General features: G+C 47.1%; 2 protein-coding genes across 4 annotated transcripts; both read right to left on the bottom strand.

Moving 5' to 3' along the window:
* Positions 1 to 1,558: 1,558 nt before the first annotated feature.
* On the bottom strand, positions 1,559 to 8,889 carry zbtb22b (zinc finger and BTB domain containing 22b). Of its 2 annotated transcripts, none has more exons than XM_036515787.1 (4): positions 8,756 to 8,889; positions 6,000 to 6,238; positions 3,802 to 4,701; positions 1,559 to 3,516 (listed from the first exon to the last, which is right to left on the bottom strand). In XM_036515787.1, the coding sequence occupies exons 2-4, from the start codon at positions 6,231 to 6,233 to the stop codon at positions 2,548 to 2,550; spliced, it is 2,103 nt and encodes a 700-aa protein (XP_036371680.1). In that variant the 5' UTR covers positions 6,234 to 6,238; positions 8,756 to 8,889; the 3' UTR covers positions 1,559 to 2,547. The 2 variants fall into 2 exon arrangements, with proteins under 2 accessions (XP_036371680.1, XP_036371681.1); XM_036515788.1 differs by lacking the exon at positions 8,756 to 8,889 and adding an exon at positions 8,478 to 8,616.
* Positions 8,890 to 9,767: 878 nt separating this feature from the next.
* kifc1 (kinesin family member C1) lies at positions 9,768 to 17,666 on the bottom strand. Of its 2 annotated transcripts, none has more exons than XM_036515989.1 (17): positions 17,590 to 17,666; positions 16,949 to 16,983; positions 16,605 to 16,691; positions 16,348 to 16,462; positions 15,566 to 15,619; positions 15,124 to 15,162; positions 14,785 to 14,992; positions 14,470 to 14,635; positions 13,858 to 14,025; positions 13,404 to 13,520; positions 12,797 to 13,081; positions 12,002 to 12,166; positions 11,756 to 11,894; positions 11,073 to 11,212; positions 10,902 to 10,975; positions 10,470 to 10,545; positions 9,768 to 9,831 (listed from the first exon to the last, which is right to left on the bottom strand). In XM_036515989.1, exons 2-17 carry the CDS (start codon positions 16,967 to 16,969, stop codon positions 9,787 to 9,789), a joined length of 1,899 nt encoding a protein of 632 aa, XP_036371882.1. In that variant the 5' UTR covers positions 16,970 to 16,983; positions 17,590 to 17,666; the 3' UTR covers positions 9,768 to 9,786. The 2 variants fall into 2 exon arrangements, with proteins under 2 accessions (XP_036371882.1, XP_036371883.1); XM_036515990.1 differs by having other exon boundaries at positions 14,785 to 14,989.
* Between the last annotated feature and the right edge of the window lie 368 nt (positions 17,667 to 18,034).

Raw genomic sequence — 18,034 nt, 5'->3', positions numbered from 1 at the left:
AAAAGAGGAATCGTACCGTTGGTCCGGGAAGGCTGCTGCGGCTACCAGTTTCCGTTGCAATTGGAAAGACAACTTTTTTTTTTTATTTTCCAGCCATTTTGCACGTTTTCAGAAGACAGCTTTGTCCAAGGTAAGACAAAAGATCAGTCAGATCAATGAGGATTTCAGCTGAAGCCAAGTGTCCCCAAAGTCTGCCCCTCTGTCCACATCTCACCCCAGGGACTGCGTTTAGCTTCCCAGGTTTAAAACATCACCCGGGGTCCCGTTTCACCTCTGCACTCCGAAGCAGTGAGCCAAATGTACCGGCACTTCTGAAGAGATTTTAAAACAAGGTGCACATGACTTTCAGACCTCCAACTGTCACTCAGTCAGGTGGCCCAACTCCATGTGCCCAGGCTGATTACACAGCTCAGGTGTAACTGCTGGACCCAGACCACAGAAACCACAGATACTCTACGCATTTGACCAGACAGACAGCTCAGTGCACTTCAAACTGCTGAAACTAGAAGTGCAATGACTTCCTAGCTCATTAAGAACATTGCTAAAGAGTCGTGGTCCAAAACAGAACATCCACAGCTGGAATATCAACGCAGTTTCAAAAGAGCTGGATATCTGGTCAGAAAACAGAATATCTGTGACATCACACGCTAGTTGAATGCGGAACTCCACATGTGCATTTTGCCAGAAGCCAGCTGATCACCTCCCAGCTGATATCTACCCTGTTATCTGGGTTATTTTGGACCTGGCTCTTATTATGTGCCAATCTGAGCATTCTGAACGCAAATTCCCCGTCTGTGATCTCATTTCAGACTTTCTTCCCTTTGCAGCTCCCTGAGGCTGTCCCGTGGTCGTGAGCTGACCTGTGGGTCTTCCCGTTTGTCTGGTTGGGTGGCTTAACTCGGAGGGGAGGGGGGGGGTACTTCTGGTCTTTGCATTTTACAAACCTTTAATTGCGTAACGGTGTGTCGTGCTGCTGCTAACAGCTGCCAGCTCACTGGGGAGAGAGAAGCAGAATTTCTGAAGGACTGTGACCCTCAGGGGCAGTTCTGCATACCCCTGCTGAAGTTTACTGTGTTTTCATCACAGTATTTTGTCTGTCATTAAGAGTATCTATAAATATCAGTAAGGCAGTCAAATCACTGTGTATAAATTAGCGTGTTAAATAACTCTAATGTCTCTCAGCCTTTTCTTTTCATATATCTATCTAAGCCTAAATATATATATATTATATATGTGTATAAATGAGCCTACTTATTTACACACTATTAAAATGCAACAATTATTCCAAAACAAGACATGAACCATCAACCTCTGCACTTTTCAAATCTATAATGCATACAAATCTCTTCAAATAATTTTACGTAATTATTCTTCCTTTTTCTGTCCTTTACAGGGTTCAGTTCCTAAAAGGCATGCGCGCGTGCGCATACACACACATGCACGCACACACACACACACACACACACACACACACACACACACACACACACACACACACACACACACACACACACACACACCGAATCGGCACCAAACTCCCCCCCCCTAATCCCCTCAAAGCAAGTTTTGCTCTTTCATCTCCTTTTACGAATGAACCGTCCCCAGGCCCCGTCTGTACGGATCCAAAAACGTCTCGGGAATCCCATGATTCTTTAGTTCACAGGAGAGAGGCGGAGCCGAGACAGTGGCAGAGATCGGAATCCTGTTCACTACAGCGGTCGGTGCTCCTGACCGATATCTGCCCATTTGGCTTCATCAGGTCCCCCTTTTCACGAAAATGTAACTAGAGATGCAACGTTAGCAGGTGAAGAACTCACACACCCTGTGTAGACTAGTGCACACGTATCTACAGGCCAACACGAGAATGAAACAGCCACAATATGCCATAACCCAGAACTTTGTGGTACAGTAGTATAAAATTAACCGGACAATGATGAGCCAATCAGAGCTCATTTGATATGAAAACCTGCCATTTATACTAAACAAACTGGTCAGCTGCACCAGTCTGTGACCATTATGTGTTTATATATGGCTGTCGGTAGACATAAATGTCCCCTTTCAAAATGGTTCATTCCTTGATGGAAATTTCAACAGAGAAATTCTTGTATGGCAGTGAATGTAACTGAATGTGGCTTTAGTCTCTGGTGTAACCTGATCCGTAATGCATAAGATGCATTTGTGTATCGACAGCAAAACTGAAGGAGCAACCACTAGAGTGGCACCACTTAGTGAAAACAACAGTGTACATTTTATTTCTCAATTCTCAACACTCCAGTGGCGAGTCTGGGGGTTATGGTCAGGGCTCTTTCTATTTTATTTGGTATACTAACCTGTCATTTGATGCACAATGACACTGATATTAGAACAAGCAGTGAACTGTACAAATGGCCAAAAGGTTAGTTAAACTGAAGTCAACTTGGCCAAGATGTGTTTGAGGCAGTTAAATGCATTTTTTTAAAATCTCACCAAAAAAGTAGAACGATAAACAAAGCATACTACCGAAGCACCTGGTCGTACACGCAACCGCTGTCTCTACCCGTGTCACAGTTAAGTTACGCTGCTCTCGCTGACGGTCACCTCACACACCTCATCCACACAACCGCCACGGCTGCCGCCCAACCCTAAAACGGCCGACCCCAGACTGTGTGCCGCGCTCTGCGGGGAGACTCCCAGGAGAGACCCCGGCCCAGCCATAGTCAGCCCAGACAGACCGCCGCCGCTTCCACTGGAATGATGGGGGGACAGAACGGAGATCCCACCTCTCCCACCAATGCCGCTCGGGGGAATCCCACTTCTGCCGCCAATGCTGCTCTGATTGATCTCGCTGTTCAGGTGGTGCTGGTGGTGGGGCGGGGAGACCACGGCCCCCCCCTCAGGGCCCCCTCCGCCCTCCCCACCTCCCCCGGGCCTCTCGCAGTGGGAACGGTGTCTCATGAAGCTGTCGCGCCACATGAACTTCTTGCCGCAGCCGTGGCAGTCGTAGGGCTTGAGCCCCGTGTGCGTCTTCATGTGCTCCGTCAGGTGGTGCTTCATCTTGAACTTCTTGGCGCAGACGGGGCAGTGGAAGGGCCGCAGGTCCAGGTGCATGTTGATGTGCCGGTCCCGCATGCTCTTGTGCGTGAACGTCTTCCCGCAGTGACACATGAACACCTTGCCCGAGCTCCCGCCCCCGGCCCCATCCAGACCGTCCAACCCGCTGCCGCCGTGCCCCGAGAGGTGGACCGCTCCGTGCTCCAGGTTCATCCCTTTGAGCGAAGCCCCGCCCCCCAGCCCTGCTCCGGCTGTGATTGGAGGAGAGGGGTCCAGCGGAGCTTGGCTGTAGAGGAGAATCTGATTACCCTGCATGTCTATGGGGAAAAGCTGCGCTCTCGACTGGACTGGGCCCAGTAACGCAGACACAGCCCGGTTACTCCCCTGGCTGGAGTTGGCAGAGCTGCTGTGGTGCTGTGGCGGTGTCTGATCCATCAAACCACTGTCAAACTTGAGGTAGTCTTCAGACGATTGGCAGTAATCCACCTGAGAGAGCAAGAGATGAGTTAAGTCACAGACAAATTCAGGGTGCACAATTCCAAGATGTTCAGTTTCCACTCCACTTATTTGAATCAGGTGGCTGAATGTATAACTGCTTGGACAGACTTGATCAGACTGACATTGTATACTTAAGAAGTGACACTGGTATGAGACACATCTCACACATACACACACGCACATGCGCGCGCACACACACACACAGACACACACACACACACAGACACACACACACACACACACACACACACACTGTGTCACTCAGTAACCAACCTGTGCCTGCATGTCAGCATCCGCTCTGTTCAGCTCGGCGGAGAGAGTCCTCACGTCGGAGATGTTGAAGGTCCTCTCCCTCTCTCTCTCCCTCTCCATCTCCATCTCCCTCTCCTCCTCCTCCTCGCCCCCTTCCTCGCCCGACACCACGATCAGCTCGTCGTCCTGTGGCCGCTCCGTCTTCACCACCACCCACTGCTTCCGCGGCATGATGCTGGGCTGGCTGTAGGTGGGGCGCTTCTGCGGAGGGGAGGGGTCACCGCCTTGGTAGGAGGACACCCCAAAACTGTCGCTCACCCCCACCTCCTGGTCGGAGACGGACGCTGTCTTCTTCCTCCGGCTGCTCCCTCTCTCTTGCTTCCTGGGGTAGAGCAGCTCTTCCTCCTCTTCCTCCTCGTCCTCCTCCTCGATCAAGAAGCCCTCCTCCCCGCCGGAGGGTGTGCAGTAGCTGGGGGTGGAGTTCAGGCCCCCGTCTCCCACGGCGCCGGCGGCCGTGGCCCCGCCCCCGAAGCCGGCCTCTCGGGGGCTGAAGTAGTTGGTGCTGCTGGGGGACTGGCTCTCGCTGAGGGCGGGGCGGCTGGGCGGGTGGGGCGCGGAGTGGGCGTCGCCGGCCGGAGTCCCTGCCCCGACCAGGCTGCTGCTGCTGCAGCCGGGGTTTCCCTGGGCCCCGCCCCCCGGCTGGCCGCCGGCCCCGCCCCCGCCCCGCCCCTCTTTGAGCAGCTCGGTGCACTTGTCCACGATGTGCCACATCTGCAGCACGCTGCCCACGGTGAGGTAGTTGACGATTTCGTCCCGCAGCATCCGCAGCTGGCCGGTGTAGGCGCAGCTCAGCACGCTCTCGAACGCCAGCGGGTCCATGACTGCCGGGATGGAGACTGTGGACATGTTCTTCAGCAGCACCTGGCGAGAGAGACAGACCGGGAGAGCACATGAGGAAACCCCGCCTCCTCAGAGTCGTCATCCCGCCCCACTGACATCATGCCACAGTGACATCACGCATCAAGTCACAGTGGATTCTGCAAAGTGTTCCTATGGCTCAACTGGAAGAGCATGCCATGACAGAGTAATGCCAAGGTTGTGGGTTCGATTCCCAGGGAACACACATAACAACAAAAGGTATGCCTCCAATGTACTGTAGGGCACTTTTGATAAAAGCGTCTGCTGAATGAAAAACTGTAACTGTAGCTGTGTCATGCTGGTAGCATCTGGCCTTCTGCGATCCATGCTTATGCAAAAAGTCTGATTGGCTACTGTACAGTAGGTCAGAAATGGCTCTGGGCAAGGGTGGGACACAGCAGAGAATGGCTAAATTTAGCTTTTATTATTAGACCTTGGCTCTGAAAGGTCATTCTACCATGGATAAGCAACATCCTGAGGATGCGACATGATCTACATCTAAATATTAACATTGTAGACCAAAACGAAACAGAGTAAACCCCTCCAGACTAAGAAGCATCCAATGCTACGTATCTGTCCGCTGGGCTTGGCTAATAGCATTTGCAAATGGGTTGAAAAGAGCCGAAGCACTCTACTACCCATATTTGTCCAAACAACTGACTTTCATGGGAAGAACTGTACGCACATATTCAGGTAAATGATTACAGTTTACCATTTCTACAACACTCCACAGCAACTTACCAAAGGAAAAAGCCTTCATACTTATCACAGGAGTGACAACAACATGGTAGAAACCAAACAGTAATGCATTAAATGAGGTTCAAGCTAAAAAAAGAGCGCTGATGCACAAGAATATTTATATAAATTTTGTACATTAATGTTTTATCAGAGCTCAATATACATTTACGTTTACCATGGGGATGCAGTCTTTAGGATTCAGTATAATGACCCATGGTGAGGTACCCTGCTCTTGAAAGCTGCAAGTTCTCTCTCTATCCAACACAGGGGTTCAACCTGTTATTTCCTCTAAGGTTGCAGAGTTGAGTGATGTCTCTCCTGACCTTTAAACTGTATTGCATGTAACTTTATTGGATACACTTTCCACATTTTCCTTTAACTTGCTTTGGATCCGAGAGTCTGCTAAATGACAAGATGTACATGTAAATCTAAACTAGGCCTGCATATGGCCTACAAAGTCAAACCTTTCCCAAGTTTGTGCTTGGATTCGTCAGAGCGGAGCAGAGTGGTCTACGATCGTATGGAGGCGCTGGACAGGTGGTCAGGTCAGCAGGGTAACAGACCTGGTCGTGGAAGTAGGGTGAAGAGGCGGCCAGCACGCAGCGGTGCGCCCTGAACACCTGCCCCTGCACCTGGATGGAGAGATCACAGAGCCGGCCCTCCTCCCGCTGCCGGTTCAGACTGTCCAAGACAGACGCCTGCACGCTGGGGAAGCACACTTGCACCACCGAGCCAGAGGGGGCGCCACAGCTGCTGCTGCTGCTGCTGCAGCCCGGCTCCACGGAGACAGACTGCATCAGCGCTGGGAGAGGTGAGAGAGAGAAGAACAATACTGGCCATTAATTAACTGCAATGATACACAGAAAGACAGATCTGACACCAAAATTGTTTGAAAGACAACTGAAAAAAAGTTTTATATTTAGTGTACTGTAGGGTGATTGCCAGTTGTCCATTGAGTCTCCATTTCCTTTCTTTATCTGCAGGTTACATCCAATTATACAACTGGACAGCAGCACTCTACCTGGGAAATGGACCTGCAACCTCTGAGGTATGAACTCCTCTTACCACAAAAGGTGGCACAGCAACGGTGGAAAATTCACAAACTTTGCCCGAGACACAAGGGGTTATCAGTCCCAGCCCCACAGCATGGCTGTAGATTACATCCCTTCCCAAAGAGATTTGACTGATGTTGCCACAGTGTCGGGAACTCAAGTAACCCCATGTCTGAAGTCTGAATCTGATACTGCACATATGCTCCGCCCACTCCCACTGCATCCCCAGGGTTAGTTCTCTGTGGCAAAGCACGACTCACCACTCTTCTAAAGAGTACAGATGGGACAGTATCATAAACCCTATAATGGGTGGAGCTACCAGGTGCTGGCCATCACTGACTTGTGTGATCCAATCAAAACATACTACCCTTCACAACAAAGCAAATCAGTGAGTCACTGGAGGCACCTTTGGGGCTTCATGAGTCTGTAAGTTTACAGGTTGCTTCTTAGTGCCCATTTTCATGTTCGGGTGGGTCACAACCAGCCCTCATGACCTTTGTAAATAATCTCCTCAGTGCTACCTGCACAAACTTTGTATTATCACACTGTTAACACAGAGAATGTAGAACAACTTCTGTAAAACTCTTTTTGTACATTAACTTAGAGACTACTGACAGAATCATATTTTAAATGAAATTTCTCTACATCCCATGTTATGCTGCCATTTATTTTTCAGCTTCTGCAGTTTGTGTCCTGCACGGTTTGGCTTGAAAGCGTGCTTATTGGGCTGTATTTTGTTTTGAGTCTAGAGTTAGATTTGGCACCTTGTACTGAACTTGTGCCACCTGTACTCCATACATGCACGCGATGCCAAGATGGGGATAAAATAAAGTTCTGAATTAATCAAACTAAATAAGTAAATTATACATAAATCATAATCATTATCAATAAAGCCAGTCTGTACACTGAAGACTAGAACTGCATGTCCAGTCATATTGCATATGCTATGCAATGTTAAATAACGACTTGAGAAAGCTAAGGGAGGTTTAGATAATGGAATCAGGTAAAATTAACACAAAGAGTGCTTAACGAGCACCGCGATAACAACAAATACACGCGGCTCAATGTGCTAAAACTTAATTGTTAGCTACTAATCTATAGGGATAAAACATCCAGACACTAACGTTACAATAAAATCGTGTAACAACGTAATGAAACAAAACCGTAGTTAATCTGAGCGTACACAAGCAAACAAAATATCCTGGTTTATATGACAGTAAAACTTAGCATAAAATAATTTAGCTACTCAGACAATGTTCTAGAAAATATCGAAGTAGTGCCCCATGACAATGGACTATTATCATTTAGGGAAATCGTATTCACTTGCTCAGTGACCATGTTGTCCACTAACTAGTTAGTCAAAGGCATAAGCAGATAAACCATAACAACATTGACCCGTGGTAATCTGTAATAATCGATTGTTTTAACAGCCAATAAAATGATTGACCAAAATGACATGTGATCCAATACCCAATTACCATTCTTTACCAATTCCACGCCGAAAAATGCTCGCCCCCTCCTTCCTACTTTCGGAACATGTTGTCGACTGCGTCCATACTGGCGGATAGCCCCCCAACCACCGACGGTACTTCACCACTCGAGTCCGGGGATTTAGCCCTGCTCGGAAAAACGGGCCCAAAGCGGCTCCGAAAGCCTTTTTTTAACAAACGCCATTTGTACCTTGCTCGTTTTGCGCATGTAAAAGCCTAGTAAAACTAGAGCGCAACACCTGGATCAAAAGTTAGCAGGCAGCTAGCAGGCTGTGCTTTCAATCCAGACAACTATCCCAGCTAGCTGCAAGCTTGCGAACAAGATCGCTAGGTTAGCCACTAGTCAACAAATAATTCACACTTCAGAGCGTTTTGAACCAACTGTGCGTAAGTGCATAACACCCATAATTAAATACTACATGTATATTTTTAATTGCACTCAACGAGACATTGCTTACGTTATTTGATGTCCGATTATCTACCTAGCCGTTTGGTTTACCTTTGGCAGATTTGACAGGTTGATAGCGAGCTAACTAGGTGTCGTGCATCAGATGTTTTCCAAAAAATGCTAAGTCTCTGCTAGCTAGTTGCTCATCACACCGTCTGTTTGCTGTCGCTCCGCTGGGCTAACATCAGGTACATGCATCCTTACCCGCGACCATTTGCTAACGTTAGCTAGTTAATGTTACATGCCTTCCAGACGACAGTAGCGCACTGGTCATCTCTGTAACCGGTTAGTCAGTCCAGCTGGTCAATAAATGAATAAATCAAACTTACTTTTTCCGTCGTTCGGAAAGAAGCGGAAAGGCTCCTCGTTTCCACCCCTTTAATTAGTTTGTGGAACTGTTAACTTGATTTTTAATTTCAACTGGTTTGAACTCAGTCTCCCATTATGTTGTGCAGACGAGCCACCGCCGAGCACCTTTAAGATCCCAGACAGTGCAATTTAGCCGACTAAAAGGAGCCGGTTCGTCTCCACCAGCAGAGGCAAGCCGTTCAGGTGAGGCGACCAAGCCTCCTGTAGCCACCATTTTGGGACCGAATTTTCCCACCGATAGCTTTAGGCAACATGGCTTTCAGACTTACATTTTCAGTTACTGAAAAACATGCCGTCCTTTTTTGAGCAATGCAAATCTCTGTTATATGTACACCACATACAATACAGAACAACACTAGAAGGTCCCGAATCCTACCATAAATGGAAGAATTCCGTTATTTAATCCTCAAACCTCTACTTACAGTGGGAAAACATGGGATTTGATTTGATGCATACATTTTCATCAAAATTTCACTTATTTACTTCTGCCAGTTCAGTCTCAATTCTAGACACCTTTTAGCATGGGCGTCAGTTTGTTTTGAAAAGTGCTGGGGACAACGACGGGTTCGACGTGTTCACACCTTTTAAAGTGGTGGGGACGAAATGGGCCATGACAAAAAGTGGTGGGGACATGTCCCCAGCCCAAATGACGCCTACGCCTTTTAGACCTGCAGCTCCTCTGCAGCCCGAAACCAACCAACGGACTGCTTCTCCCTTGCACGTACATCACCTTTGCAAGGTTTTGTGGCATTTTGACAAACAGCACAAAATTTTTATTTTCACAGCCGCCAAGAGGTTTCAATTCAAATTGAGTCACTCAGCACTTTTTCAAAATCTTAAACGGGTATTAAAAAGCTTTATTTGCACGTTAAAATCGAAAATAAAATGCATCGATAGTAAATGAGCAGATGAACACAGGGATAATAACAGCCACCAGAGTCAGGGTATAAATCCTTGAGCAATTTTTTTTTCTTTTTGAAGTGAAGCTGCATCATTTTCTGTTGGCGGAGGCAGTCCCAATTACACAATCATTGACCTAAAACAAAGAATCAATACACAGTTACCTCAATGCATATTCTCCAGCAGATCAACAGGTCAAACAAAGGGACATTCCAGTGCTCATTTTACTTGGAGAAAAACAGCTCAAGTGATTATCACTTCCTGATACTGACTACTGAAAAGTGGGTGTTTCCACTATTTGGAATCAAGACAGGCAACATCACCATGACACTTCAGAACTGTTGTAAGCACTGAATAACGCATCGGCAAACTGACAGGAGCCACCACGGGGCATTAGGATCCCCATGGTAATGAATCCAATTTCGGTCTCTGGGGGCTTGAGTCCTGCAGATTTTTTTTTTTTTTTTAGGAGCTCCCTTTCAAAGTAGCAAATGGTTTTTTGCCAGCACGGGGACCGACTTCTAAATAATGTTAAATACACACCTGAGAACTGAGGCAGGACTCAGGGCCAATGGGAGTATTAGTGCCAGTCCTAACAGAAATCTCTCTCTCTCTCTCACACACACACACACACACATACAATACAACCTAACCACGTAAAGCAGACATGAACCAAAACAAAGCCTTTATAGGCATGAGAAACAGAAGGCAGAGAAGCTCTCCAAGACCCGAGGTTGTTTTCAGCTACTCTCTTCCACTCCAGAGTGTACCCACCTTGCTGGCAAACCGAAGAGAGTTGAGGGACTCGCCAAAGCTCTCCGCTTCCGGGGAAACGTTGACAAACATGAGGCTGTGGCACAGGGGAAAGAGGGCGTGACCACGTTTCTGAGCCTGCAGAAGCATCCGAGCAGCTACAGCAAAGCATCTTCCCACACTTACGAGGAATATTTCGCTTATACAATCTCTAAACAGCAATGATCCATGTTACATATCTAACCAGAAATGTAGAATTTGTCCAATTGAAAAATAGAAAAAAAAAAAACAAGACTGACACTATACACATTGGTTAAATGCATTGCCATCTGCTATAATCCAATTTATTCAATCCTGGTCTAATCTGCTCAACCGTCAACCAGCTCAACACCAGCCATCAACCCTAAGCAGTCCTTCTATGCTGGCTAATCCCTCCACGGTCCTCGCACTTACGTCTTGCTGTTTCCACCCAGGCAGTTCTGGAGCAGATAAGTCAGCTTGGAGTTACGGTAAGGGATAAAGCTCTCCTAAAAAACAAAAATGAATACAGAGTGGGGAGGAGTCAGTCAAATCCCACCGGTCACAGCAGCACGGGCGGTCGCTCCCACACAGACCCAGACTGACCTTGTTGGCCAGCGCTGTGATGACGATCCCCAGGTTGGTGAGGGAGGTGTTTATGGCAGTCATCTCCTTAAACCTCTCGCCCTGGGACTGGCTCTTCTGCACCCTCTCGCTGCCCGCGAGGTCCACCAGACACAGGGAGGCTGGACACAAGCAGAGCAGCAGTCAGGACTCAACTCCACAAACAGCCAAGGGCAATCAAAAATAATTCACTTTTTCTTTCTTGATTTCACCAACAATTAAAAAAATAGAACACTACTAGCCCTACAAAGAAATGGTAAACATATCACACAAACCTTAGGGTGAAAATGATCATTTTGATTACACCTGATCAGTTATCGAAGGTCAGGGTCTCAAATTGGCTATAATTTTATGATTCAATAGGCACTGTGCCTATGGGTCACAGGGAAACTGATCAGGAAAGCATTAGACTAGAGGTCACCAACTCTGTGAACTGGATGCATTCACAGACTCCGGAAAGGATGGGAAACCCCTGAAACAGTTTTAGAGTTTGTGCTGTGGTTTTACTGTAACTTCCAGGAGTGAACGGTCAAGTAAAAATTAGAATCCAGCACAAATACTTAGCGTTAACCGCATTAATCCAACCAAAAATAGCTACTCTGAAAATTTCAGCAACCATAGTAAGAAATGATCTAAGAACGGTACAACAGCAGAAAGAGCCTTACACTTGCACTTGACCCCTCTGTCCACGTTCTCGCCCTCAATGTCCAGCTGAAATACTGAATGAGAACGCGATGAGTGGTCGTTCATGTTAGTCCTGGCGGTCGAACGATTCTGGTTCGCCAGCAAGATCAGATTACACACCTAAAATGGACAGAATAGGAGTTATCATCAGAGTTAACTACACAACGTGGAAAAAAGTCAAAATACGATGACAAAATCTCTCACAATGTTACTTTAAATTGCCCTACCTCATCCTCTGAGGTGACCTTCTGATACGTCAGGTTGGTGACAGTAATTTCCGAGTTGGACGTTTTCTTGATCTCGTGTTCGGGCCGTTTGTTGGGCTTGCCCGTGTACAGGAGATCCCGCAGGGTCTCATTGTAGATCTCCACAAAGCTGGCCACAAACGTGTACTGAGACAGAGAGAGTGACAGCGAGCGACTCAGGTGAATAACCTTGCATAAGGGTACCACAGGAATACCACACCTGGAAACCACACCAACACCGTTTTCAAGCCCAGCTGTCCACTACACCTCCTCTGGCATCATTAAAAACAAAGGCCTACTGATCAGCATTAAACATTTACTGCACACAAGTAATCGAGCTTCCACATTAACAGCAGAACCAGCAACCAATGGGAATGCAGGGCCGAGCTTCACAAGCTATTATAAAATCAGTGTTACTCTGCACTAATTACTATTAACACACTACAGGCTGGAAACCCTGGCTGGAAACGCCGTCCTCACGGGTTTGATCCCAGAAGATACTTAAAGATCAAACCAGGTTAAACAGGCGACATAACATATGAAATTAGTCACTTCAAGGGTCTAGCTTAAGTGTTAGAAAACATTTAATAAAAGTGTCACCAGCATCTCAAGCGTAAAAATGGTTTATCTAAACCATTAAGGCACCTGGAGTCACAAGGACCCCGGCCAACCCAGCCGCCCATATTTTCATCGGAACGAAGCCCGTTCGTTCTGCAGCCTTGCTAACAGTAAACAGGTGTTTGAAAGTGTCAGCGTTAGGGTGTGTGCGGAGGGTACCTGCCAGCTGTGCTCCTTCAGGGTGCGGGCGGTGCGGAAGATCTGCTGCACCGCCCGGGGGATCATGCCCCTCGTGTCCTCCAGCTCGCCCCCCTCCATGGTGTGCGTCTTCCCGCTGCCCGTCTGACCGTACGCGAAGCAGCACACGTTGTAGCCATCCAGGGCGGACTGCACCAGCAGGGAGATCTCTTCGAACACCTCGCTCTGCGAGGCCTTGGGCCCGAACACCCGGTCGAAGCTGAAGCTGTAGCTCTTCTGCATGTCTCCGTTACGGCCTGTGTGAGACTGGGGCGAGGTGGTCAGAGTGAGGGGGCGGTGAGTGAGACTGTGGCCAGTACTCATACACTATGAATGCTACAGCATTACAAGGGAGTAAGTTTGGGGTTGTCACAATGATAGGAAGCTAGCCCTGAATGAGGTCATCATCTTACTGAGAATCTGTTTCTCGACCAGGGCAACAGTATCAATGGGACAGCTGGTCCACAAAATGAGCCATCTCTGTACTACTGCACTGTCACCTAAGAAAAGCAAAATATTTCAGAACCACTACCCGACAACTACCACAAACTGAAGCTATGAAATGTGCATACGTGTGTGAGATAATCACCTCTTCAGTCTTTGCCAATTTCAGAGCCTTGTTATCATGGGCCGGAAACTCAATGTGGTCCATGGACTGGTCTCCAGTCAACAGGGGGCGCACTCTGCAAAACACTCTTATATTTCCCTGCAAACAGAAGACAGGTTTTACAGTCCGGTGGTCATTTCAGTCCTTAAATCTTGATTTGCTGTCCTCACAGTAAACCAAATATTAACACCATGGAACAGCATTCAAAACACTACGCCATTTTCCTTTAATATTACATATATGATAATCAAGAACAAGCAATACATGAATTCTTCTTTAAGGAATTTTGAACCGTATCAGTGATAAGCTGTACATTTCATCTAATACAGAGCACACACAGCTATGGAGCCTCCTCTCAGGTGGATGTACATGCTTAAGGGTGGGGACACTCACTTTCAGTTCCTGGATGTACATGCTTATGGGTGGGGACACTCACTTTCAGTTCCTGGATGGTGTTGTGGAGCTTCCTGCGCTCCATCTCCCCGTGGTGCAGCTCCTCTGCCTGCTGAGCCACCTTCTCCTCCAGGGCCCGGACCGTCTCCTGCGTCTCCCTCAGGCTGGTCTGGCAGCGCGAGAGCACGGAGCCCTGCACGGTCAGCTGCGTCTGACACACGCAGAGCGGAGAGAGGGGTCAGGCTGTGCCATTCTGCCCACACACCACCAAGGTGTGCCAATCATCTTTCGAACCTTAGTCAAACTTCTTAGGCTACATATACACTAATGCATATGAGGCTGGCTAGGATACCACAGTGAGTGTGTACAGCCTCATATTAAAGAACAAAACTGTATTTCTAAGCAGTATTTGATGTGATAAAATTGCAAGCATCTATGTGTCCTTAAGACTTTATGGAAAGATACAAGCACCAGGAATTCAGTACAAGGCCCGTAAAAGGACAATCACCCTTTATAAGTCTTATAATGCATAATATGCCTTCTGCAAATAGTCTACCCACGTTTTAATGCTCACTATGAGAAGTGATTGTGAGGCCAGCACTCTGTCTGCATGAGAGTAACCAACTCTTCCGCGAGAACTTCAGCGGCGCTCTACCTGCACGTTGTGGAGCTCGGACTCCAGCGTCTGCTTCAGCTCCAGGTTCACTCTGTGCTCCTCGTTGAGAGTAGTGTATTTCCTCTGAAGAGTGGCCCTGTCTCGGGTGACCTCGTCCAGTTCGTCTCTGACCTTGCACAGAGCAGCCAGCTCCCTCTCGTGCTGGCTGCACCACAAACACAAGAGCAGACAAAACACATTTTTCCCATGATGCTTTTCACCTGCTCTCAGGCAAAGAAACAAAAAGCTTGCTGGAGGAAACGCTAGTGTTGCCGAGATCCTGTTCCCGACTCCCCTTACAGCCCACCTTCGTACCTCAGCTTTTGTTGCAAGGCATGCATCTCCTCCTCAATTTGCTCCTCTCGTTCCTTCCCCCTGACCACGGCCTCCTTCAGCTCCTGGTTCTCCTGATTGGCCGTTTTCATGCGGTTCTGATAGACTTGCACCTTGGTTTCCATGTCGCTCACTTTGCCCTTCAAATCCCAGGCCGGCCGTCGGCTACCACCATTAGCCGCTGGGACTGCTGAACAGAGTGGTTACCAACTGTCAGACTTTAGGAAAAAAATTATAACAAAATCTCTAAAAAAAAAAAAAAAAGTCTCAGACTGGAAGCAAGACCTGGAACACATGAAAGCAATGAATGGCTTATGTTACCTGGCTTTGGGACAGAGGCAATTGGCCGTTTTTGGACAACTAGAAGAAGAGGGGGGGAAAAAAAAAAATCAGACATCACTACACCAAGTCTGATAAAGGCACACGATCCAACACACTGCTCTGTAAGAATATAAGACCACAAAAATGTGGACGCATTCCAAACCACATACCTGTTATCTACTCAATCAGCAGGTACACATGCCAGCACCTGGCTCACCTCACCCAGGTCTGAAAGTGGAGCGTTTCATGCATTCTTTCAGCCTGTCTGCCATGACACAGGCTGCTTTGAAGTGGTTTGCCCCTAATCTCTTAGTGTTATCATTATGACTCAGTCACTGACCAATCAGATGGATTTTTTTGATAAGTTATGGCAATGTATATGTCCATTACTCATCCAGCTCAAAGCGACATCGTGGCAGGTAGGTGACAGGTGGCAGCTCACCTTTTGAAGGGCCTGCAGCAACAGTCGCTGCACCAGTGGGCCGAAGGGGCTTGACTGAAAGAAGAAAAATCAACTTAATAAATGATTCATATCACCCCATGCACTGTGAAACAGACACCCACCAACTACAGATAACGTCATTGCAAATGAAATATATGAAGGGAATTCGCAAAATATTAAGCACAATTATGATGCTCAAATGAGACATTGATTAACAATTTCAGGTGGTGTTAAAGGTGTATATGATTAGAGAAGCATTTTATACTCAAAGGAAATTCAGAGGATGGTGTAAAACAAAAAAAAAGAAAGAAAAAGCACCAGACGTAATAGGTGAAGTGAAAAAGAAAGCTAAACTGCCTTGTGCTTTGATTAAAACACTGCCCCAAGAGTCTACTGAATCCAAGGAAAACCACTGACTCAACAACCTGACACCTCGACATGACATGACATTCATTTAGCAGATGGGCTTACCCAGAGCGACTTTCAGCACAAGAAAACAGAACTGTATCCATTCAGGTTGACTGAACAAGTGTCAGACCAGGCTAACACTCCCTGAACAGTGAGGGAGAGCACAACACCATTCAAGCCCTGAGTTTACTTGTGCTAACCTGACTAGACAGCCTAGAAACCAAGGGAAGCCAAGGACACACAGTACCAGACGTCACAGTAATTAGATCACAATATTCATAACACACCGTTTATGGGCTTCCTAAAGTCATGACATAATTCCTCAAACCAGTGAGCTGGCAGTGACACAGAGATCACCCAGGTGTGTTGCTCACCTGTGTGGCGCTGGGGTGCGGGGGCAGGTGCGGGCCGGCGTGCGCCGACCGTGCCCACCACACTGACGGCCTGCTTCAGCTTCACAGGGTCCGAGTCCACTCTGCGCATCCTCTTCTACAAATCGACGGAGGAGACGATGTCATTACAGACGTACAAATCCACAGCAACATGGAATGCCTAATTCCACAGTACACTAAATGCAGAGCTTGCTGTGAAACAATCGGAGCGGTATACCCGCGGAAACAAGACAGATTACCTGCGCAGGCTGCGCATCACCGCAGCTTTCCGTGCTGCTGGTGAGCGCTCTCTTCGCGGAGATGACCGGTAATCGCGATGCTGTGTTCTGAGGGAAAACAAAAAGACAACCTCTATGATTGCTAACATCCTATCACGTCAAATACATCTTATAACCCACAAAACTACTCTTCTACCCCAAGACTTTACTCTATTTACAGAATGTCAGAGTGTTGCTGAGCTTAACAGGGTAACGACAAGCGAGTGGACAGATTGATAACTGGTAACTGATAATCTGCTCCAGATGACAGAAAATTAAGATCTGGAAATTGAGAGAAATTGTTTAACAGTAACGTCACCGCTCACCTCTTTGTTCATTTTGCTCATTTTCAAGACGGGCTCTGAAATACAACAGCAACAAAACATAGTAACTTTTAATACGAGACAATTTGTGAGCGCACAGGATCAATAAATATCTCTCTCTACCTGTCCGGAAGCAATATACCTCAATCAATAAACCTCGCAAAATAGCCAGTTTCTGGAAATATTGGAACACAAATTCTGTTACGATCAGCCAGCCAACTGTAGCTAACTTGCTAACATTAGCTAGTCTAGCCAGCTGGTGTGGTTACTGTACGAGACAAAAACAGAGTACTTAGGTTAGCTCGCTAAATAAATTGTAGTCAGTTAACTTTAGCTAATTAGCTTCATCGATCAAGAATACGCCCAATAAAATAAAGTGGACTGCAAGCACTAACTTCCCACATAGCTAGCGACAGAGTTATGTAGTTAGCTGCAAATTGCTTATCTAGCTGAATGCACTGTATTGGTTTGCGCTGGCTTGTTAGCTAGCTAACAACCTAGAGCGACAGAAAGCTAACAAGGTACTATTAACTTTAATAGGAAAACTATTCATACAACGCTTTCCTGTGCTAACTAATCTGATGAATAACATTCCATAGCGAAAGACCCATAATGCATTTATTAGCAGAATATAAAAAGCTTACCATTTATAATATTGATCTAAACAATACGCTTCCCATTAACTGAGTACCACAAATGAGTAATATGCAGCCGTTTGAATTTCAAACTGAAATGTTTTTCTTGCCGCTTCAAACCTTGCAATATGATTGGTCTAGTTCCCCTTCGTCATCATCTCCGCCCCTTCATCTCGCTTTCGTCCAATCATATTTGAATGATTTTACAAACTAGCTAATCGGAGAGGAGGGCTGTGGCTACAAAACAAAGTAGAGGGATAATCCGATTGGTCCGTTTCTTTCGGAGGACGAGACCATTGTGCAGGAAATCGTGTTAACACTGTTGTGACCGCACATGCATGTGGTCTGACCGACGAAGCGGTCAATACAACCAAAACGACCGTTCGTTTTACCCCGCTGGCGTAGACTGACGGCGGTCAGTAGTTAATAAGACCTGTCTTTTGACCGTATTTCA

Source organism: Megalops cyprinoides, chromosome 21 (assembly GCF_013368585.1).
Source record: "Megalops cyprinoides isolate fMegCyp1 chromosome 21, fMegCyp1.pri, whole genome shotgun sequence".
Lineage (NCBI taxonomy): Eukaryota > Metazoa > Chordata > Actinopteri > Elopiformes > Megalopidae > Megalops > Megalops cyprinoides.
This window is presented reverse-complemented; position numbering and strand designations above follow the sequence as displayed.

Excerpts from the sequence above, each read along its gene's own strand:
- zbtb22b (XM_036515787.1), bottom strand. The coding sequence starts at position 6,233 with ATGCAGTCTGTCTCCGTGGAGCCGGGCTGCAGCAGCAGCAGCAGCAGC. Across the intron at positions 4,702-5,999 it reads CACCCTACTTCCACGACCAG|GTGCTGCTGAAGAACATGTC; the intron begins GTCTGTTACCCT and ends CTCTCTCGCCAG. Across the intron at positions 3,517-3,801 it reads ATGCTGACATGCAGGCACAG|GTGGATTACTGCCAATCGTC; the intron begins GTTGGTTACTGA and ends TTGCTCTCTCAG.
- kifc1 (XM_036515989.1), bottom strand. The coding sequence starts at position 16,969 with ATGAGCAAAATGAACAAAGAG. Across the intron at positions 13,521-13,857 it reads ACACCATCCAGGAACTGAAA|GGAAATATAAGAGTGTTTTG; the intron begins GTGAGTGTCCCC and ends TTCTGTTTGCAG. Across the intron at positions 11,213-11,755 it reads CAGAGGGGTCAAGTGCAAGT|CCTCCCTGTGTCTGGTGGAC; the intron begins GTAAGGCTCTTT and ends GCTTGTGTCCAG.